This window comes from Pristis pectinata, chromosome 31 (genome assembly GCF_009764475.1).
Source record: "Pristis pectinata isolate sPriPec2 chromosome 31, sPriPec2.1.pri, whole genome shotgun sequence".
Classification (NCBI taxonomy): domain Eukaryota; kingdom Metazoa; phylum Chordata; class Chondrichthyes; order Rhinopristiformes; family Pristidae; genus Pristis; species Pristis pectinata.
In genome coordinates this window covers 19,021,332-19,044,524 of record NC_067435.1, presented here as the reverse complement: position 1 = coordinate 19,044,524, position 23,193 = coordinate 19,021,332, and the positions used below count along the sequence as shown (strand labels likewise).

Sequence of the window (23,193 nt, the reverse complement as noted above, 5' to 3'; positions counted from 1 at the left end):
ACTAGGCAGCATCTGGTTTCCACAATGTTCAGCTCTCCCCTACCCATGCCTCACTGCTGCAGTTGTTTGCAGCTGCACCTACCATCTACCAAACATTACCCCACTTTCAGGAGAAGTCTACAGGACCTGCCATTTGTCTGAAGCTGTACAATCAAGACTGTAAAACAGAATGAGTGGGGGTATGAACATATTTGGTTTCTGGACTAAATGTTCATTAAGCACTGACATGACTTGAAACTAATTGCAATTTCACCAATGTCCTCCACAAATTAGAATGTGCAGGCTTCAGATCAGAAATACCCCACATTTTAAGTAGGAATGGTCACAAGTGTGATAGTGGTTAGAAATCGTGTCGTAGTTCAATGTACTGGTTTTGTTAACTTTCTCCTTTTTTCAATAATAACCCAAGTTTCCAACGAGATAACACTTACTGCACTGAGTAAACTACATACTGCAGCATAAATTGCCATTGAGTTACCACTTAAGTCTAACATGGCCCCCTTGATTATCCCGAGGTTTAGAGATGATGCAAAGCTGGATCAAGAATCAAAATCTGCACTTCAGGAAAAGATAGTCTTCTACAGATGTTGGACAAGTCAGTATAAACTGCAAGAACATGTGCTGTACTTGTCTGATGATCAAACAAACAGCCCCACAAACACATGGACCTAATTCTGCCATTTATATGGTTCATGCTTGAATTTTAACAGCTGCATTTCTTATCTACACCACTCGCCATGTTCATCAAATGTTCAACACATTTTATGAAGCATTAATATTTGGATAACAGTCCACTTAACCACAACAAAATTACTCAAATTTAGGTTTTAAAGCGATTTTCCGTTTCTAGGACAGTTGGAAAACATTACAAAGAGTGGGGCTCCTATCAGCAGTAAGGCTAATAGTTTTCCAAGTTCTGACGAAAATCATTGTCCAAGTCTCACTTTTTCCTCCCCCCTTAAATCCTGATCTACTGAGTGTTGCTTCCATTTTTCCTGGCCAGGGTCAACATCCCACTGAGGAACACAGTCAGAGTTGCACAGCACGGAAACAGGCCATTCTGCCCAACTCGCCCATGCTAACCGAGTTGTCTACTTGAGCTAATGCTGGTGTTTGGCCCATATCCCTCTAAACCTTTCCTATCCATGACCTGTATAAATGTCTTTTAAACACAAGAATCTTTATGCAAAACAATTTTTATACTACTTAGAGGTAAATTCCACACAGAAGTAGCCAAGGCTGTGTCTCTCCTATCAGATTACATAGCTTTCCAAAGGATTGGGGGTACAATATACAAGATGCTTCAATTTGGAAAATTAGGCTTGACAAACCTATTGGCCTTTTCTCACTGTACTCACCTTCTCCCACATTTCTCCACATCCATGTACAGGATCACCACAAATGGACAGGAGAATTTTTTTTTAAACAGGTAATTGAGACACTGGTGGTATTGGGAGATATGAATCAATCTGCAGCTCTCCCCAGTACAAACTCACTATTGTGGGAAACAAGGACTTTCAATCACTTTCTGTGAAAGGAGTGATTCCCTGTCTTTCGAGCTAATTTATCTCCATTTGAGCACCAGGACTGGAACCAACAGGTGACAAGAATTTGCACCCAGAATCTGGTTTAAAAACTTAAAGTTCTTCCAGTTGACCAGAAGCTTCAAGCACTGACTGAGCTCAGTCTGAATTCTGGTCCAAGACAGCTTGTCCCATCTGTTTGTTTTCCTGTCCAAGTGATACATGGTGTTTACAAAAGGTCAGCTAGCCCCACTCTATTAGAGTCAAAGAGTCTTAGAACTGTACAGCGTACAAACAGGTCATTCGGCACAACTCAGCTACACTGACCAGTGGCACCCTTCCACATTAATCCCATCTCTCAGCACCCCTCCCATAGTCTTCTACGCCGAGATGATTAAGGTGCTGATTGCGGCACTTCTTAAGCACTGTCAGTGACCCAGCTTCAACCACTCTCTCAGACAGTGCATTCCAGGTACTTACCACTTGCTGGGCAAAGGTGGTTCCCCCTTCAGACCCCCTCCAAATCTTTCCTCCCTTCCCCTAAATCTATGTCCTCTGGTTATATCTACCTCTGATATGGGGTAAAGTTTCCCAAATTCCACCTTATCTATACCCCTCAATTTTATATACCTCAATCATGTCCCCGCTCAACTGCTACACTCCAGGGAGAACAGACCTAGACTCTCCTCAGAACTGAAACACTCCATCCCAGGCAACATCCTACTGAATCTCCTCTGTACCCTCTCCAGTGCTATCACATCCTTCCTATAGCATGGTGACCAGAAATGCACGCAGTACTCCATCGGAGGTCTGACCTATTTCTGCATTCAGTACCCCAACTAATGAAGGCCATACGCCTTCCTAACCAAGTTATCCACCTGTGATGCCACCTTTAAGGATCCTTGGACTTGTACTCCAACATCCCTCCATTCCTCAATACTCCAAGACCCTACTATTCATGGTGTAGGTCCTGATCTCATTAGTGCTCCCAAAATCACCTCACATTTGTCTAGATTAAATCTGTTACAAAAACCACGCGTACACTCACATTAACTTCAGATAAATAGTAAAAGAGCCCTATTCTCTGCTCCTTTTCAAGAAAACACAGACATATTGGGCTGAAGTACAGGGTAAGGCAATAGCTTTACCTTTGTTATGTGGTGCCTGAAGGACAAGAGTGTGCACTTTCTGGATGAAGTGGAGTTCTCGGGCCACGTGGCAGGCTGTTAGTGGGTTATCACCAGTGATCATAACTACCTGCAGAAAGCCAGAGAAATAGAATGAGTGAAAGATGAACATGGTGGAAAGGGTGGTCCAGGGAGAAGAGAATGCAGGAGGACTTCCAAGTGAGAGAAGGTGTTTCAAGAGGGGTACAGGGTGTGTGTGGAGGTGCGGGACTGAGTGGCAGAGTGCAAAGGGGAGAGTTGGGGAAGGCAGAGGTGAGAAAAAGGGAAAAAATACAGTAACTGTAGGGCAACCAACCAGGATTTAGAGGACACACGAAAAGGAAAAATAGGTGGGGAAAATGAGTAAAAAAATAATCACAGAAAGAGTTAGTCAATCTAATTAGTGCCCTTGTAACTCATGGCCAAATTCAGCCGCTAACCGAACATTTCCTCCAACATTTTGCATCTGATATGTTACTGGCATGCCGTCATGCCACTAACATATCAGATGCAAAATGTTTGAGGAAATGTTTAACAATTCAGGAGCAACACACAAAAAGCTGGAGGAACTCAGCAAGTAAGCATCACCTATGGAGAGAAATGGACAGTTGACATTTAGGGTCAAGACCCTTTATCTGGACTGAAGGTTAGAGGGGAGATAGCTAGTATAAAAAGGAGGGAAGGGCTGGAGCAAGAGCTAGCAGGTGATAAGATTTGTTAGCAATTCACGGTGGAGTGTTGCTTTAATGATCCAAGTTCAACAGCTGCTGCGATATTTGTTCTAACACATGGATCAGAATACTTTACTTCAGCATTCACTATGGAAAAGGATCTTAGTGATTGTAGTGATGACTTGCAGCAGACTGAAAAGCTTGAGCATGTAGATACTAAGAAAGAGGAGGTGCTGGAGCTTTTGGAAAGCATCAAATTGGATAAGTCGCCGGGACCAGATGAGATGGACCCCAGGCTGCTGTGGGAGGCGAGGGAGGAGATTGCGGAGCCTCTGGTGATGACCTTTGCATTATCAATGGAGATGGGAGAGGTTCCAGAGGGTTGGAGGGTTACGGATGTTGTTCCCTTATTCAAAGAGGGAAGTAGAGAGCCCAGGAAATTATAGACTGGTGAGTCTTACCTCAGTGGTTGGTAAGCTGATGGAGAAGATCCTGAGAGGCAGGATTTATGAACATTTGGAGAGGTATAATATGATTAGGAATCGTCAGCATGGCTTTGTTAAGGGCAGGTCCTGCCTTACGAGCCTGATTGAATTTTTTTTTGAGGATGTGACTAAACACATCGATGAAGGGAGAGCAGTAGATGTAGTGTATATGGATTTCAACAAGGCATTTGATAAAGTACCCCATGCAAGGCTTATTGAGAAAGTAAGGAGGCACGGGATCCAAGGGGACATTGCAATGTGGATCCAGAACTGGCTGGCCCACAGAAGGCAAAGAGTGGTTGTTGAAGGGTCGTATTCTGCATGGAGGTCGGTGACCAGTGGTGTACTTCAGGGATCTGTTCTGGGACCCTTACTCTTTGTGATTTTTATAAACGAGTTGGATGAGGAAGTGGAGGGATGGGTTAGTAAGTGTGCGGATGGCACAAAGGTTAGACGTGTTGTTGATAGTGTGGAGGGCTGTCAGAGGTTACAGCTGGACATATAGGATGCAAAGTTGGGCTGAGAAGTAGCAGATGGAGTTCATCGCAGATAAGTGTGAAATGGTTCGTTTTGGTGGGTCAAATATGATGGCAGAGTATAGTATTAATGGTAAGACTCTAGGTAGTATGGAGGATCATTGTGGTCTGAGTCCATAGGACGCCCAAAGCAGCTGCACAGGTTGACTGTGGTTCAGAAGGCATATGGTGTATTGTCCTTCATCAACCGTGGAATTGAATTTAGGAGCCAAGAGGTAATGCTGCAGCTATATAGGACCCTGGTCAGATCCCACTTGGAATACTGTGCTCAGTTCTGGTCACCTCACTACAGAAAAGATGTGGAAGCCATAGAGAAGGTACAGAGGAGATTTACAAGGATGCTGCCTGGATTGCAGAGCCTGCCTTATGAAAGCAGGTTGAGTGAACTCTGCCTTTTCTCCTTGGAGCGACAAAGGATGAGAGGGACCTGATAGAGGTATATAAGATGATGAGAGGCATTGATTGGGTAGATAGTCAGAAGCTTTTTCCCAGAGCTGAAATGGTTGCCACAAGAGGACACAGGTTTGAGGTGCTGGGGAGTAGGTATAGGGGAGACGTCAGGGGTAAGTTTTTTTTACTCAGAGTGGTGAGTGCGTGGAATGGGCTGCCGGTAATGGTGGTGGAGGTGGATACGATAGGGTCTTTTAAGAGACTTTTGGACAGGTACATGGAGCTGAGAAAAAGAGAGGGCTATGGGTCTCTATGGCTAGAGAGGTAGGGCCATATTTGACACAGCTTTATGGGCCAAAGGGCCTGAATTGTGCTGTAGATTTTCTACGTTTCTATAACTCTTGATGGTTACTGACTCAAGGTGAGACTGTGTGCAGTGTAACCATACACTGACCTGATGCGATGCATTCTGGATCTCTCTAATGACTGCTTTTGAATCACTCTTGAGGGGACAAGAGACAACCATGAAGCCAGCAAATTTCAGGTTCGATTCCAAATCCTCACGGGTTATTTCCCGTACCTGGTAGGGGTGAAAAAGATGGGAACAAAATTAACGACAGCTCAAGCAAAAACTGGCAAATATAACTGGCAAATATGCATATTACTCCAGACTGCAAAGTCCTGCCAACTCTCAAGGAACATTAATAGAATGTAAATTTACAGCCTGCTAACTAGACATCTCTGAATGCTCAATCTTGGCATCGGTGCGACTCCCAGTGCAGTGTAAAGTGGCTTGTGTGAACTACTGAAGAAACATCAGAGCAAATAAACAATACAACAAAGGACCCAGTGGCAACTACACCAAGAGCACTTGGGAAAGGAATGAAGTGTCACTTTAAATAATCTGTGATCCTGCACATGAATATTAACAAAGTGCAGTTTTCACATGGAGAGAAAGGAAAGGGAATAACTAGATTAGGTGGCATTTGTAACCCAACCCCACTTTAAATTCAAACATAGTGATTTAGGAACTCAAATATAAAAGTATGTGCCATTTAGGAAAATATGCCAGCGTAATTACATTCTCCCTCCAGATGCTGCAGGAAATAAATTGCATTTCAGTTCACACGTTTTCATTACAAATGTCACATCAAACTAGCATTCCTATAGCATCCTTCACAACTAGAGGCTGTACTGCCAATTGCAGTTTTGATACAATCACTATTGTTACATGGAAACAACAGCAAGTTAAACACAGCAAAGCTGCTAAAACACCAGTTAAATCGTTTTGGTAACATTGGATATGGGATAATTGTTGGCCCAGAGCTCAAGAGAACTGCTCTTTGTATTAAATCCCCATGCACTGCACTGTGTTCACAAGGTGGTCCCCTCTACAATGGAGCAACAAAACCGGCTTGGGTGATTGTTTTGCTGAGCAACTGGGTCGAGTCTGGAGGAGTGACCTTGAGTTCCTGGTCACTGCCATTTTAATTCACCATCCCGCTCTGACTTCTGTTTGCAACCTCCTGCACCGTTGTGAGGCCCAACATGCCATCATCTGGGCACATTGCACCCTGCAGCACTTGATATCAAATTCTCCAACCTCAAGTTACTCTATCTGCATCAGAACTGGCACTTCTGTCAGTCATTTGGCTCAGTTTTTCTTATTCGATCTGTATAGTCTGGCCTGCTGGGCACGCCCAATACCCTCTCCAGTAACACATCACACAGACAAGGAACCTTAATGTGCTCGTAACTCCACCCATTAACACATTTGGTCTCACCCTATCAGAGAAATTCTTTGTTCTACCCATCTCCCTCTCACCTTCTCTCCTACTGAAAACTAACTTGATTTTCTCTTTTCTAGTCCTGACGAAACATCAACTATTTCTCCCTCCACAGATGCTGCTGACCTGAGTGTTCCAGCATTTGGGTTTCATTTCAGATCTTCAGTATCTACAGGTTTTCAATTTTCAGTACTTGGATTGTTCAGCATTGGCAAGATCAGCATTCATTACCCATTCCCAAATGTCCTTGAGAAGGTAGCAGTGAACTACCTACTTCAACTGCTTTGGTCGAAGAACAGTGAAAGTAGTCACTAGAAGGGAGTGTCAGGCTGCTGGCCCAGCAACAATGCAGATAAAGTAAGCTCCATGCCTGAATGGTGTGCAGCCTGAAGGGGAGCTCGCAGGTAGTGAAACACTTATGCTCTTGGTGACTTTCTAGCTGGTGAGGATTTGGAAGGTGTTGGCAAAGCAGCCCTAGGGCATCACTGCAGTGCATTTTGTCAATGGCGCACAACAGGCTTCAGTGTACAACAGCATTAGAGTTAGGCATTGAATATTTAGGGTAATGAATAGCATGCAAATCAAGTAGACAGCATTGCCCTGGATAGTGTTGCAGCAACTACCTCACAAAAACATCCCCTCCCAATTACAAAAACAGGTCTGCATGCATGGGTACTTGTGTCACAGTACGGTTGGCTAAGATCTGTTGCTTGTACGCTATCTTGCTGCAGCCCGTTCACTCACCTTTCCCCCAGGTGTTTGCTGCCCTGCACTGGCTGCTGAGATCCTCCCCACCACTCTAATCTCCTTCAGCCCAGCCAATTGTGAGCCCAATTCTATCAGCCCAGCAGTGGTAGCCATGCAATCAGGTTCCAAAGCCCAATGTATGGTGTCTAAACGCTCCCTCTTCTGCCATTAAAAGCAACCTGAACACATAGGCCTAGACCAAGCTTTTGGCTCCTGCACTATATTCTAGCTTTCTCAGTATCAATGTTTGGTTGCCCTCCACTGATGTACTGCAGGCTGCTTTGGCTGGATTTTAAAGTACTGCCTGTAGTGAGCAGGTATTGAATTACCTTGAACAAGTACTGCTTACTTTCAGAAAAGTTCTCCTCCTCGTGCCTGAAGATAAATGATTATCCCTACAAGACAACATTACTGGTGCAAAATGGCATCTTTATGATCATGGAGTAACATTGCTATTTGTACAGCATGATTACCTGAAGCATGATATGTCAAAGAAAGAAGTTTTTACCTGCTGATGAGTGAGGTATCCCATCTCTTTATATCCCAAGGCTAATACCCTTGCTCCCTCTCGTGACATCTCAGTGTGGACAGAATCATAGTTACTAGGTCGCTCAGCGAACTAGAAAACAACCACATATACAGTAAATCAATAAACCACATACAAAGCCACACCAATAACAGAGATAGTGGCAAGATTTGTGATGTATTACAAATAACATTAAACCTGTTTCATGTTCTTCACAGAGATACGCATCTCAGAAGTCCTTATTGATCCACACAAAGTGGTGGCTTTTTCTCCCACAGAAATAAAAAAATGTTTACTTACAACTCAATAGTATTTCAGTAATCTTCATAGGCTCGCAATAAAAATAGAGTGAGACTAGGACTTCTGGCACCAAACCTCAAAGCTACAATGTAAAAGCCTGTGTTAACACATCTACAAAGGTGTGGATACACAAACCCAGCTGTGACACTCACCCATAAGGCATCCACAGCCTCACCAAACTGTGACCTGGAATTTGTGAATTTGAAGGCAAACTCCCTTGGTCCTTCAATAGACCAAGTCACCTAAATTAAATGGTCTTGGAATTTTGCAACACTGAATGCAGCCATTTGGCTCACCGAGCCTGTGTCAGCTCTTAGACCTCTCCAACTCAGGCTGCTCGTAATTCACAGCCCTGCCATTTCTCCCCTTTTAGCTTGTATACAACTCTTCAAATGTACTACTAAATCTGTTTCCTCAACCCTTCAAGTCAATGGATTCCTGGATCATTACCCAATGTACAATTTACTTTGACTCTGCAATATTTTGCTATTGCCTTAATCACTTGCATTGCCATTTAGTGGGAGACGGCTGTGGATTACAGTTAACTATTACTGAACGGGGTTAGAGACTTCAAGCTGAATGATAATGGTCTTTGCTTGTAACCACAAATTAAAGGGCTTTTCTTTAACAAAAATGCAAAAGAACTTCCCCCTGCTTGATCACAGTACACTCCTCCATACTGATGGTTCCATGCTATGGTCAGACCCTTACCATGCTGCGCAATGTCTCAGGTGCTCCCTTCACCGTACTGAAGTACTGGAGATCTGTGGAGCCCATCGTTTCGTAGGAGCCGAGGACTGACATGCGTTTCAGTGCACTGGCAAAATGAAAGCGCTGGTGGATTTTCAGACCTTGTGATTTGATGCTTTTAGGGAAAACCTTTTCATCTGCAGAGTAAAGAAAAATGTGACAAACTGTTCAATTCAACATCATAAATAATTGAGAAACAATTGCAATTGGCTTATCAAAACAACAGGCTTAGGAAAGTTTTTGTAGCTTCACTTGAAGTTGGGCAGCCAATAATGGAACAACAGTCATAGGTGAGGGTATGTTTCTTCAAAAGAATCATAATACAAGGCCATTTACCCTGTCAAGTCCATATTGGTTCTTGCAGTCAAATCCATCACCCCATTCCCCTAACTCTGCACTTTATTTTACAGTGCCTATTTAATTGTTCTTAAGGCTCTAGATGACTTTGCTTTCACTATCAGAGTTCCAGATTATAACTATTCTATGCATAAAGTTTATCCACCTATCAACCCCCAGTAAATCGATGTCCCCTGGCCCTTGAATTATCTGCTAATGGAGCTTTTCTCGACCCTTTATTACCTTGTACATCTCTCAGACTGAGGAATCATAGAATATTAGGCTGCCAGCCAAGAACAGGATGACACTTGCTCAAAAATCGAGGTGGGAAAGGTACATCCAAAGCCCTTTGCCTGAATGCCCAAACAGTTCAATTAAGCTAGCGATTGCTTCCTGGAAATGGAAAGGCAAGCAGACTTTCCCATTTTAAAACCAAAATAAGCTGGAACCAGGAAATCATCCACCCATTAGCTTGATGTCAACGGGATGATCAGAGATTTAGACAGAGAAAGCTTTATTGGGACATCCAATATAGGTTCTGGAAATTGAATGAAGAAACCAAGCTGATGAGGGTAATCAACATCAATTATTTACATGATTTTCAGACAGTTTTGATAAGCTTTGCAAGTTAAAATCTTATGGAATTACTGGTCATCAGTCTCAGTGCACTGAGCACTAGCTCACTGCCAACAGCTAGAAGACATGCAAATTGAATAGAGATGCTCAGAGATTAATATTTAATGCACTCTGCAAAGACGTGTTAGACTTTACCACTTGCAATCATTAGCAACACGGACATGGGTGTCATGAAAATAATCCAAGACTATACGGACATGAGGGTGCAAAGTTAAACTGCTACGTACAATTAGATATACTGGGGGACTCAAGTCAGAGCTGCAGCTGATGTTTAACTCAAGTACAGTGCTATGTACATAAGTTGGTCAAATGCTACAAGGAAAAGAATTCAAGCCAATGTTGTAAAAAAAAGTGTTTGATGTTCCACTTCAGCCTAAAGGTTTACATCCAACACCATGAAACTATAGGTGAAGCTACAACATATACACAGTTCCCCACACCTCCCAGCCACTCAATGGGGCCTCAATCCCCACACACCGCTCTATTCACCTGGTTCTGTTGGCTGTGTTTCATTGAAACTACTGAGGCTTTGTATTCACACTCCCTTCAAACCTAGGTAATTCTGCATTACATTTAATGAAAAAATAATACACGAGTCGGAGCACTGTTGGAACATCATCTGATGGTACAGAGAATCTGTGAGACTGGTACCAAAGTCCCAATCGTGCTTGATTAAGTGAGCTTTACTATACTTTAGGCAGATATCGACTTATGGGTCATTTGATCAAGTTTACAAAATAAAGAATTGTATGTGTTTACATAGACCAGTTCTCTAGGTGAAGCAGCAGAGGTCACACTTCAAGGTTATACAAGGGCAGAGCTGGTCAGAATATTACAGACTCTTCTGAAGGTAAGGACTTTAAATGGGCTGTCAGCTCTTGTGGTGAACGTCGATTCACGGCATTCTTTCAATGGTCAACTCAATCAATTTCTGACCAGGATGGCATTGACAATGAGAAGTAGCGCTCGACAATATATAACCGTGTCAGCGTGGTCACCTTAATTTTGATTGCCTGGAGGCTGGGGCAGAAGGCAAGTGGTGGAGGGAAGCAGAGTTTTCTACTTCTTCTTCTTGGGTTTTTAAAGTTTGTTTTCAAACCTCCAGCAAGAAATTTTACATGTTCTGTTTAAGGTGGGCTGTGTTGATGTGATGCCCAGCACATTTGTAGGGCCTTAAAGTTCAAAGCAGAAAGAGAGAAAGACACCACTAAATTTGGAAGCAAAATGTTAACTGTGGACGTGTTCAAGGGTCACCAGGATCTGGGAAAGACTGCTTTGCGTCATACTCTAAATCAATGAGGAACAAGTGGGAGAGGAAAGACCAATGGTAGGAAAGTGGGTAATAAGAAAAAAAAGCCTGAACTGAGCCAAGGATAAGAAAGCACAGCACATATATACAGCAGTACAGCATTCAGAGCTTCTTTGCCCGAAGGAGACAATCTCCGAAATAAAATGGGTTGGCTCAAGGAGTTGGTGCGTTGTAGGACAGCTCCACTATTAAAATTTGCAGCAGCTGATAAATCACATTCAAGATATCAAAGTGTCATTAATGAAACCCGCATGCATTGAGTTCCTGCAGAGAGAATGATATTAATTTTGCATTGGTAACTCGAGCTGATGTGCCCACCTGCACAGCACTGTACTACAGGAAGTAGAAAACACCCTTTTCACCTTTCGTGAGTGTCCAGTCAACTGCTGTTAGCATTGCCTTTTCAAGGGGATCACCAACCAATGTCCCATCGTCCATCTGTACCAGTGAATGACATGTCGCCACTACTCGGTGTGTCTGCAGGGGAATCTCTGATACTGGGACCAACTCCTTTCCCTCCCTGCAACAGGAGTAGAAACAACCATCATCTCTCTAAATGCAGCAGAATTTTAAACAACTCAGTGGACAAATGCTTAAATTTTAAAAAATACCTTGCTATTTGAACCATGAATAGTCTTTAAATAAAGATCCAGGAGTGGATTGAGACAATTCACACTGCAGTCCTGAAGCCCAGCTCACTGCCAAGCATACCTGTACTTGTTATTTTTTTCCTTTCTGAATTTTAAGGGTGCAGAACCTTGTTTCAAGCACTGCTGTTTCACTATGAAACAAACACTATACAAGTTCTTTAAAGATCAGTCTGCATCAGTAACATGAAATTTCTCCACATTCAGGCCCTGCAGTCTCCAGAACAGATGCTGCAACTAGGGTTTTGTTCCATGCAGCTGACAAACAGCTTCAAATGCAGCAATAAATTCCAATTTCTTTTAATTGCACAGCCACCCTTAATCACCTGTCCACCCCTCTACAGGCCTGCATGGAGCTTAACAGATTCTGCAGGCAGAGCAATGAGTAGGATAACTTTCACATTATCTGCAGAATTTTCAGTAAAATGTTTTAATTGTTAGGACATCCCTATTTGTGGGTGCAAGGTGGTGGTGGGCCACCTTCTTGAGTACAGAGAATTGGCTTGATACAATATAGGGCCTTGCTGGGTCACATCAGGGTCAACCTTTGGTGTGGGCTTGTCCACTTTGGCCAGACTGAGTGAGGCTGACAGGTTGCGTAAACCCTACAGATTTTGGAAACCTGAAACATTCTATGCTCCATGTAAAAACAAAACAGGTAATGCTGGAAACTTACATCCCAGACATCTGTGGAAACAAGAGTTAACACTTCAGGCCAAAGACACTATTGTCTTTAAGTTTCCTTCCTTACAAGACAATAAACTAGATAGAATAAACTACCTAGACTAGCTAGAGAAGTTGTGTTGTACAAAACTTTGGTTGGACCACGTTAAGAGTATTGTGCGCATTTCTGGTCGCCACAATATATGAAGGATGTGGAGACTATGGAGAAGGTGCAGAGGAGGTTCATCTGGATGCTGCCCAGATTAGAGAGCATCAGCCATATAAGGAGAGGTTGGACAAACTTGGATTGTTTTCTCTGAAGGTTCAGAGGCTGACGGGAGACCTGATAGAGGTTTATGAGAGGCATAGATAGGGTAGACAGTTTTCTCTCACCTCCTCCCCCCCCCTCCCCAGGGTGGAAATGTCAAATACTAGAGAGCAAAGCCTTAAGGTAGGAAGGGGAAGTTTAAAGGTTTTGTGCGAAGCAAGTTTTATTTTAAATAACACAGTAGTAGGTGCCTGGAACACACTGCCAAGAGAAATGGTGGAAGCAGATGTGATAGTGATGCTAAGAGGCTGTTAGATACATGACCACGAAGGGGATGGTGGGATATGGATCATGTGCAGGGAGATGGGATTAGTTAACATGGCACCATGATTGGCACAAACACGGTGGGCTGAAGGACCTGTTCACATGCTGTACTGGATAAAAAACGCTAACACAAAGCTGTTAAACTTTTACTGACAGCAGGTTTTTAGTTCAACGATTCTTAAACTTCCAGTCTGTAACCTACCAGAGTGAACAATGGCCACCCAGTTATTAGATTATTAGTCCAGGCATCTGGATTGCTAGTTAATAACATTGCTGTATCAATACTTAAGAACATAGATGTGGCAGAGTATGGAGCAAAGTTCTAGTTGGAATAAATACGAATTGTCCTTCCGCCTGTTGCTGAGCAGATAGAGTGCGAGTCATACAGCACAGAAACAGGCCCTTCGGCCCAACTGGTCCATACCGACCAAGATTCCCATTCCCCCAAGTTTGGCCCACACCCCTTGAAACCTTTCCTATCCATGTACTCATCCAAGTGCCTTTTAAATGTTGTTAATATATCTGCCTCAACCTCTGGCAGGTCATTCCATATACTGACCACCCTCTGGGTGAAAAAGTTGCCCGAGGTTCCAATTAAATATGTAGGAGAATGAGGGGCGACCTTATGGAAATGTTTAAAATTATGAGAGGCATAGAAAAGGTGGTTGTTAAGTCTTTTCCCCAGGGTAGGGGAGTCCAAAACTAGGGGGCATAGATTTAGGACGAGACAGACAAGATTTAAAAGGGACCTGAGGGGCAACTTTTTCCACACAGAGGGTGATGGGTATATGGAACGAGCTGCCAGAGAAAGTGGTTGAGGCAGGTACAATAGTATCATTTAAGAAGCACTTGGATAGGTACAAGGAGGGGTGGGGCTTGGAGGGATATGGGCCAAACACAGGAAATTGGGACTAGCTGGGTGGACATGGTCGGCATGGAGTAATTGGGTCAAGGGTCCTGTATCCGTGCTGTATGATTCTAAATATCTCCCCTCTTACCTTAAACCTATATCCTCTAGTCATTAATTCCGCATTCCTGGAAAGGACTATGCATTGATCCTACCTATGCCTCTCATGATTTTATACACCTCTAAGATCACCCCTCATTCTCCTATGCTCCAATAAAGTCCCAACCTGCTCAACTTTCCTCCATAACAGTCCCCCGAGTCCTCATAAATCTCCTCTGCACTCTTCCCAGCTTAATGGCATCCTTCCTATAGCACGGTGACTAACTTTCCAAATGCAGCCTCACCAACATCTTGTACAACTGCAACATAACATCCCAACTTCTTTAGTCAATGCCCTGACTGAAGGCCAGTGTGCCAAAAGCCTTCTTCACCTGCAATTCCACTTTCAGGGAACCATGTACTTGTACTACTAGATCCCTCTGTTCTACAACACACCAAGGCACTACCTCATTGTGAGCGCCCTACCTTCATTTGTCTTCCCAAAATATAACCCCTCTCAATGAATTAAACTCCATTTGCCATTCCTTGGCCCACTTACCCAGCTGATCAAGATCAGCTATCCTAATAACCATCTTCACTGGTCTACGACACGATCTACAAACTTACTAGCCATGACTTGCACATTCTCATCCATATCATTGTCATAGGTGACAAATAGAGATGGGCCTTGCACAGAGCCCTGGGAAACACCACTCGTTACGAGCCCCAGTCCGAAAAATCAACCTTTCACCATCATCCTCCCATCAACCTTCCTACCATCAAGCCAATCGTGCATCTAATTAGCTAGCTCTCCCTGGATCCCAGGGACAGAGATAAACATCGTGCAACACACATCTCTGTGGTCAGCAAGGATCAGTTCCCACTTATCAAAAACCATAGAAGTGCACATCTGAAATACAAGCAGAAAGTGTTCATCGACGGAGAGGCAGGGGGGAGGTGGGGGGTGGAGACATTTATTTCTAATATTTATGAATGAGGTGTAAATAGAGGAAGAGCAAAAAGAAAGAAACCAGATGCACCTATGTGATGAACACAGCAGCATCCAAGGGAAAGCCTAACAGATACATCTAAACCGGCTCGAGATCGAAGAGTCACGGAAACCGACCTTCCGGCCCACTGAGTCTACACTGACCATCCACCACATATTTACACTGATCCTACATTAATCCCATTTATTTTTAATTCTCCCCAAGTTTCCAAAAACTCTCCCCAGATTCAACCTCTCACACTAGCGGGGATTTTACAGTGGCTGATTAACCTACATGCATATCTGTGGGATGTAGGAGGAAACCAGGAGGACCTGGAGGAGATTCACAGAGGACATCCAAACCCCACAAAGACAGCACTAGAGGTCAGATTACAGATGCTAGAAATCTAAAACTAAAACAGATGCTGGAAACATTCAGCTGGCCAAGTCAACATCAGAAAGGGAAACAGATCCTACCTCCACCACACCATTGTGGAAAGGCCTCATGCCTCCCCCTCACAGATACCACCCAACCTCCCCAGTGTTCACTGCTCGTGTACCAGAACTCACCAGTTCTGACACTAGAAAGGTCACTTATCTGAAACTGTTGAACGCAATTCTGAGCATTCTTCTTTATTTCAGTTTTCAGCTGCTGTTGTCTTCTACATCTGTTTCAGCAAGTTTTCTCCCTCAGCTCTCCCTCTACTTGCAGCTCTTCCAGACAGATTAGTTGCCATTATCAAGCAGTCTTCACCCACTCTTGGTCTCCAACTATCAGATCCCCTTTGCTCTCCTCACACCTCCCCCTTTTCTGCTGTTCGAAGTATGCCCACCTCCTAAATTTCTCCAGATCTTACATAATATCATCAACTTTGTTTCTCTCTCCACAGATGCTGCCTGACCAGTTCTGTGTTACCAGCATTCTGTTTAAATTTCAATCTCTTCTTATACTCAATTCCCAATGGCAGTCAAAAGCAGGACCAAGGTTTCTGTTTGGATGAGGGATGTTTTGTATAAAGGAAGTGCGTTACCTCAGGCAACAACCCCACACCAACTACCACAGAACACCAACAATTAAATTTAACATCTGGCTAATAAAGAGACTATTTTATTCAATATAGCAACATGATTAGTAAAACAAAATAAATGAGAAGACAGACTAGTAACACAAGTACAAACTGCATTTTAAAGAAGATTAAAGACCTGGGCAACAAAAAAGGCAAATGACATTTACTTCAGAGAAAGCAGTGGAGGAGGTGGAACCAGGCAAAGGAATATAAATCAAAATCAGGATGTTCAGTGGTGTGAAACAAGGAAAAAATAAAACTGATTGAAAAAAATTAAAAGCTGCTGCAGCTTCATTTACGTTTGACTGCAATTTCCACAAAGTTCTCTAGGGGTCACTGTTGGCCACCAAGAAAAATTTACCAGTTAACCAGTCTCTTGTAAGAGAGGTCTCAGATCTCCTGTTTCAAAGCTGAAAATGCTCTCTAATCCATCAGTCCTTAAGCAGTTAATCAAGCACAAGCTTGGGATTCCAGCGCGTAGACAGAGGCTCAGCCTTCAAACCAAGCCCTGGACACCTGCCCTGTGCTAATGGACTCCTCATGGAGTCCAAAAGAGGCAGCAAACTTTTATAGATTTGTCAGCTCAGGCCAGGATAAAAGTTGACCTTCTTAAAATTGAAATCAATAAATTTAAATGCATTTAATTACTTTTAAGGGTCACTTTGCAAGAGAGCTTTAGCTTTCAAAAAAATAATAAATTTAACAATCCTTACCCCTTTGAATGTTTGTGCCAGACTTCTGGTACAAAGCCATTTTTGGAGTAAAGCTGGTTACTCACACTGGGTCACAACAATGTGGTGGGAGCTGACCCCCAGCGGAAGACCATGTCTGGGATCATGCTTGGGGTCAGCAGATCTCCCAAATTATTTAGGCTACAGAAAACTGTTTGGAATCACCCTAGAATTAGTTTTGCTTACCTCTTTGTCCCCTTGTTTAGGGGTTACTAAGAAGAAAAAGTTTTCATTTGTGAATTTGCACCTCAAGGGTACATGACTGCTCATGTTTTATAAATCCAACAGCTGCAGTTCAGAGGGGAGAGGTTGATTAGACTGATTGGAGATTACATCAAATACTCCCACTGCTCAATAAATTTAGGTCCCAGACTTCAAGTTCGTTGCAAAACAGCACTCTGTGCTGATTTGTAAGAAGTTATCCACAAAGACTGAGCAATCTCTTTGGCAAGAATTTCTCCTTTTCTGAGGCCTTTATTGTCAGGTATCAGTTGAATTGAATCCCTGAGAAATTTGGAATTTCCTAAAGAAATGTGGCATGTCCCCTTCGACACTCACCAACTTTTATTGATGCACCATTGAAAGCATCTTATCTGGATGCATCACGGCTTGGTATGGCAATTGGTCTGCCCAGGACTGCAAGAAACTGCAAAGATTCGTGGACACAGCCCAACACGTCACAGAAACCAGCCTCCCCTCCATGGACTCTGTCTATACCTCGCGCCACCTTGGTGAAGCAGCCAGCATAATCAAAAACCCCACCCACCCAGGTCACTCTCTCTTCTCTCCTCTCCCATCAGGCAGAAGATACAGGAGCCTGAGGGCATAAACCACCAGGCTCAAGGACAGCTGCTATCCTATGGTGATAAGACTATTGAACAGCTCCCTTGTACGATGAGATGGACTCTGACCTCACAATCTACCTTGTTATGACCTTGCACCTTACTGTCTACCTGCACTGCACTTTCCTGTATCTGTGACACTTTACTGTATTTTGTTATAGTTTTTACCCTGTACTACCTCAATGTTGTCTGTACTAACTCAATGTATCTGCACTGTGTAATGAATTGATCTGTACGAACAGTATGCAAGACAAATTTTTCACTGTACTTCAGTACAAGTGTCAATAATAAACCAATACCAATCCCTGGCACCCAGCTGCTGTGATGATATCATGCTGGTTGGGAATTGTCAGGGACAGAGAATCAAAGCAGATTAAATGAAGATTGTGACACAGCCATGATTAAAACTGAAAAAAAAATGAAACCACTCTTAAACATATTAGAACCCATTAGGTGGGCTGCCAAATAATAAGAATGCCATTAAAAACTTACTCAGATCTCAAAAAAAGCACAAGATTTTGTTTTTAAAATTCTTAAACAGATCACAGCAGATCAAGTAATTTCAGATGAAATGATGCAATGGATCACTGACAGAAGCTTGGGATTTCCATAACCTACACGTGCACAAAAATCCCAAGGATTCTGTCAGTTGCACAGAGTAGGGTCAGTATCAGCAGTTTCACTGTAATTACAAACTATGAAGTCTGAGTCAACTTATAAAATGCCTTTTCTGCTGACAGCAATGTAACAAACTTCTGAAGGTTGATGTGGAGAGAATGTTTCCTCTCACAGGGAAATCTAGAACTGGAGCTCACTGTTTAAAAATAAAAGACAGATGAAAAAAAGACATTTCTCTAAGGGCTTCGAGTCTGAAATTCTTCAAACAGCAGTGGAAGTGGAGTGAATATTTTCTTTTAAAAAAGGCAGAGGCAAAATGGTTCTTGACAAGGGGCAGGCAGAATTGTAGAGTTGAGATGATCTTATTGAATAGCAGAGGGGCTTGAGAAATTGAGTGGCCTACCCTTGTTCTTCATTTATACACTGGTATAATCACATCACTTAACATGCCTCGAAAGTATCATTTTGCAATCCTTTACCAGATATACAGAACAAAATGCTTTTCTCTGTATCCAACCCCTGCTGTACTTGCTTTAAGAGCACCCATTTCAATACTTTACCTATTGCACATGGAGGTTAGCACCTGGAGAGCAGCAAGGATTCCAATCTCAGGAACCAACGTCTTTCATTGATGCGTTAAAGCAGTGCAGAGGTTAATAGACTAATACCTAGAATAGGTGCGACAGATCTTGAGGAAAGGTTGGAGAGTTTAGACTTGTGTCCACTGTGGGGGGTGGGGGGGGGGGGGCGGGGAATAAAACCTGCAAGAGCCCATGCCCTGACAGGTTGGATGCAGATAAACTGTTTTCTCTTGTGGGGAATCCAGAAGTCACTATTTAAAAATAAGCATGATCCATTTAAGACTAGGTGATTTGTTTTTGCTCAGAGGATCATGACTCTTTGGAAGTTTTCCTCAGGGAAGCAGAGTCCTTGAATATTTTGAGGCAGGGTTACATAGATTCCTGATTAGGGAGGTGAAAGGTTACTGCAGGCAGATGGAAACATGGAGTTGAGGTTACAAGCAAATCAGCCAGGATCTTCTTGAAAGCAGAACAAGCTTGAGGGGTTGAAGGACTGACTTCTGCTCTTAATTTGTACGTTTCCACGTACACACACATCTTAGCAAATTCACAAAGAATCATAACATTACCATTTCAGTAGTTTGCAGTCAAAACACACTGCAAGTGGAGCCCAGTGTGAGAAGACACTCGAAGTCCCCTTCACTCTGGGCACCAAGGCTTCAGTGAAGATTTGGACTTGAAGCAGCAACGGCTGTGATTAAAATACAGTTTTACATTCCATAATTTTACCACCAAGTGAAACCCTGTACTTTCAATCTATAGTTCATGTGGATGAGCGTGTAGATTGAGATCAATAATTGCATTCGAGCCCCCAGTCATCTCTCATCTCTTCGGTTATGAGCCTGAGTTAATGCAGAGGGAGCTGGATGCACCATCCCTTCCGAACAACAGGCTCCTTCTTTCACTAATTTGCTCTCCCAGGTCAAACATATTTCTATGACAACGTTTCGTGGGAGGATGGGTGGGCAGTGATGAGCTGTAAAAACCCTGAGGATTTTGAAAACCATTTGGCCAGATCTCCCCCAGAGTCCAATTCAGGAGATATTAATTTCTTCAGAACAAGATCTTTGAAATCATGCCAAACAAAAAAATACTAGTTACAATTTACTTGGCTAAGGTAGGCTTTGTGGGAGAAGTGCTTAGAGAAGGTCAGTGCTTAGGGCATTGACAACTGAAAGCATTGTGACGACGGAAATAGATACACAGGAGCCAGAATTAGAGGAATGCAGAGCTTTAAGGGGAATGTAGGGTGCAGGAGAATGAAAAAGCAAAGGAAAAAGGGGCAGTGCAGTGTGGCCAGCACCCATGAAATTGCATGCAAGGAAAATATCAAGGCCTCCAGCAGATGACTACAGAAATCTGGCATGAGAAAGAATGCTCACCTGAGTCCAGCAACCCCTCTGACCAGCAGGTTATCACTTGTCAGAGTGCCAGTTTTATCGAAGCAGCAGAATTCCACTTTCCCGGCAAAGGGGATTCGGAAAGGTTCTGTACAGTACACATCTGAAAGAGAAGCAGCAGATAAACATTCCTGTCCTGATACCAACCTGCAAAACCTGGTATTTATAGCAAAACCGATGGCAATACTTTACATGTGAACCTAATCTTACAACCCACTGCCTTTCTACATTGTAACAATGGTTACAGGACAAAATTTGTCAATGGATGTAAAGTATTTGGGGCAATCTGAGGTTATAAAGGGACAAAAAGAAAGGAAATTTGTTTCTTTTGCAGAATACTTACTAATTATTGGCCTTGGAGAGAGTGCAGCAGAGATTCACCATTGTTACCAGAACGCCAAGGGTTAAATTACAAAAGAGAGATTACATAATCTCTTGTATTCTCTGGAATACAGAAAGTTAAGGATGATTTGAGATTTTGTAGGATTTAAGCAATTTATTGGGTAGATGTAGAGAAACTTTTAGCCGATTGCAGGAGTTGGAGGTGAGGGCGGGGGTGGTGCAGCACGGAATGACAAGTCCACAACAGTACACAACTTTAATGTCATAAAATCAGGGTCTTTCGGTAGTGAAGCCGGAATTTTTTTAAAACCCCATTTACACTTTTTCATTTAATGGGTGTAACATTCTCCCACAGAAAGCATTATCAATCACTTCAGTTGTATCAAAAGAATGTAGCACCAAACCACCTTGATACAGTTAGGATATGAATGAGCCATGATCTAATTTAAGTAACACAGGATTCAGGGGCTGAATGACCTCTTCTTGTTCTTCTGTGCCTGGTTCATGGTTTACTCCTGGTTTAAACCTTTAGCCAGTGCCAAGTTGCTAGGACTCAGCACAACTTACTTCAGTGTCCCAGAGAGAGGAGGAAGAGGGTAATTAATGGAAGCATGAGGAAAATCTATTAATAAGCTGAAGTGTAATCAATGAAAGGGTGATGGAAGCAGATTCAATCATGGTCCTTCATCTCTTCTGGGATTCTACTCATACGACCTGCCAATCTGAAAAGTTACAATTTATTCCATATGCTGCATCTTTTAACCAATCCTCCATCCATTCTATTATCAACCATTTACTTTGTCCAGCAAACCTTTGTGCAGCATATTAAAGATTAAGACACACCATTAGTTCCTCTTAACTACAGGGTTAACTGCTGGGGTAGTTAAGAGGAACTAACATGGAGTCTTGATTTTTTAATGCAATGCCGCACAAAGGTTTGCTGGACAAAGTAAATTGTTGTTAATATATTAGAATGGATGGAGCATTGCTTAAAAGACAAAGCATGTGGAAGACATTGTAATTTATCTGTGGATTGTAAAATATCTGTGGATCTGTCAACCATGAAATTCAGTTTCATTAAAACAATGTCAACACTGCCTGACCTTTCACGTGGCATATAACCACATTCCTAATAATATTCTAGAATTCTTCCAACAAAAGCAAAATCAGGCTACAGGTGTATGGTTCCCTATTTTCTCCTTCCCTTCTTTCTTGACTTAAGTGGGACATTTGCTTTCTTCCAAGCAGCTACAACCATTCCAGAATCCAGGGAATTTTGGAAAATTACAAATGCATCCATGTTTACTACCTTAGGACACAGACAATTAGGCTCAGGGGATGTCAGGTTTAAGTGCCTTAACTTTCTTCAGTACTTCCTTCTGATATTACCCATGCACTCAATAGATCCTTTCTCCACCAACACTGTCGTCCTCTATAGTGAAGTCAGACAATTGTTATGCCTCAGCCATTTCTCAATGCTCCCATCTCTTGTGGTCTTATCCCCATTGTAATTCTTCCCACATCTGCCTTCAAGTGACTTCCACTCTCTTTTACAAAACAGTATACTCCTGCAATTGCCTTTATAAAAAATCTTACCAGCTTATTCTTTTTCCCCTTCAATTATTTTAGTTATTTGTTGCCAATTCCAAAATCTGTCCTAATTCTCAAGCTTGCTGCTCTGCTTATCAACGTTACAAACCTTTTAATACTGTCCCTAATCTCTTTAGTTGGCCATAGATTCTCTACAAGTAATTTTTAATGCCTCAATGGAATTTATATTTGTTAAAAAATGAAGTATTTTTCTAAATGATTTCCATTATTTGTTGGCAAGTGTTTTAATCTAATTTCCTCAACTATCTTGGCAAACTTGCTCCTCATGCTCTTGTAATTATGTTTAATTTCAAGATTTCAATTTGTGTCTAACAATACAAACTCCAACTCAGTGATCACCTTTCCCAAGAGGATCCCTTACTTTATGTCTTATGTCTTGCACTGTACTGCTGCCACAAAGCAACATAAACCTGATTCTAATTCTACTATTGAAGTAGGTCATGCCCAATAAATCTGAATGAATTTCTTGAAAAGGTGACTCAAGTATGGGATAGTGTACTGTTCATGCATGTTATTTATACAAACCTTCAGAAAGCATGTAAATATTAGCCAAATTAAACCATGCATGAGAAATAATTGACTTAGTTAGGAAATTGGATGAGTTGCAAGAGACAAGACAAATAATGGACCAATACTGAAACTGGCAGAACATGACTACTGTTGTCCCACTAAGATTAGTTGGGGCAGCAGTTAACCCTCCCCATCACCAACCTAAACAACGGGAAAGAGCCCAAACATCCATGTTGTGGATGACTCAATGGCAGGCAGCATTTTACAGAGTGTAGATTGAAGTATAAATAACCATGGCAAAATTGCGGCAAGTAGACTTCTACAGAGCCCTTTGATGCTTTTTCCAGATGAAGTAGACTCCCTTACATTTGGCTGAGTTAGAGGTGGAGGCAGGAATCATTACGGAGAGCAAATCATGGTGATCGGCAGATTACATTGCGAACAAGGCAACGGTAATGCAGAAAATGATAACACAGGGTAACAAATCCCAATC

The 23,193-nt window shown here is 42.5% G+C and overlaps 1 protein-coding gene across 1 annotated transcript in view; it reads right to left on the bottom strand.

The window, feature by feature from the left end:
- The window catches only part of atp13a1 (ATPase 13A1), an 83,597-nt gene that overhangs the window by 20,401 nt on the left and 40,003 nt on the right, over window positions 1-23,193 (bottom strand). The window contains exons 12-17 of the mRNA XM_052042082.1: window positions 20,220-20,340; window positions 11,525-11,682; window positions 8,843-9,018; window positions 7,814-7,924; window positions 5,226-5,351; window positions 2,672-2,780 (exon numbers count right to left, since the gene is read on the bottom strand). Coding sequence (XP_051898042.1) covers window positions 2,672-2,780; window positions 5,226-5,351; window positions 7,814-7,924; window positions 8,843-9,018; window positions 11,525-11,682; window positions 20,220-20,340 — 801 coding nt within the window. The remainder of the gene's footprint in view (window positions 1-2,671; window positions 2,781-5,225; window positions 5,352-7,813; window positions 7,925-8,842; window positions 9,019-11,524; window positions 11,683-20,219; window positions 20,341-23,193) is intronic.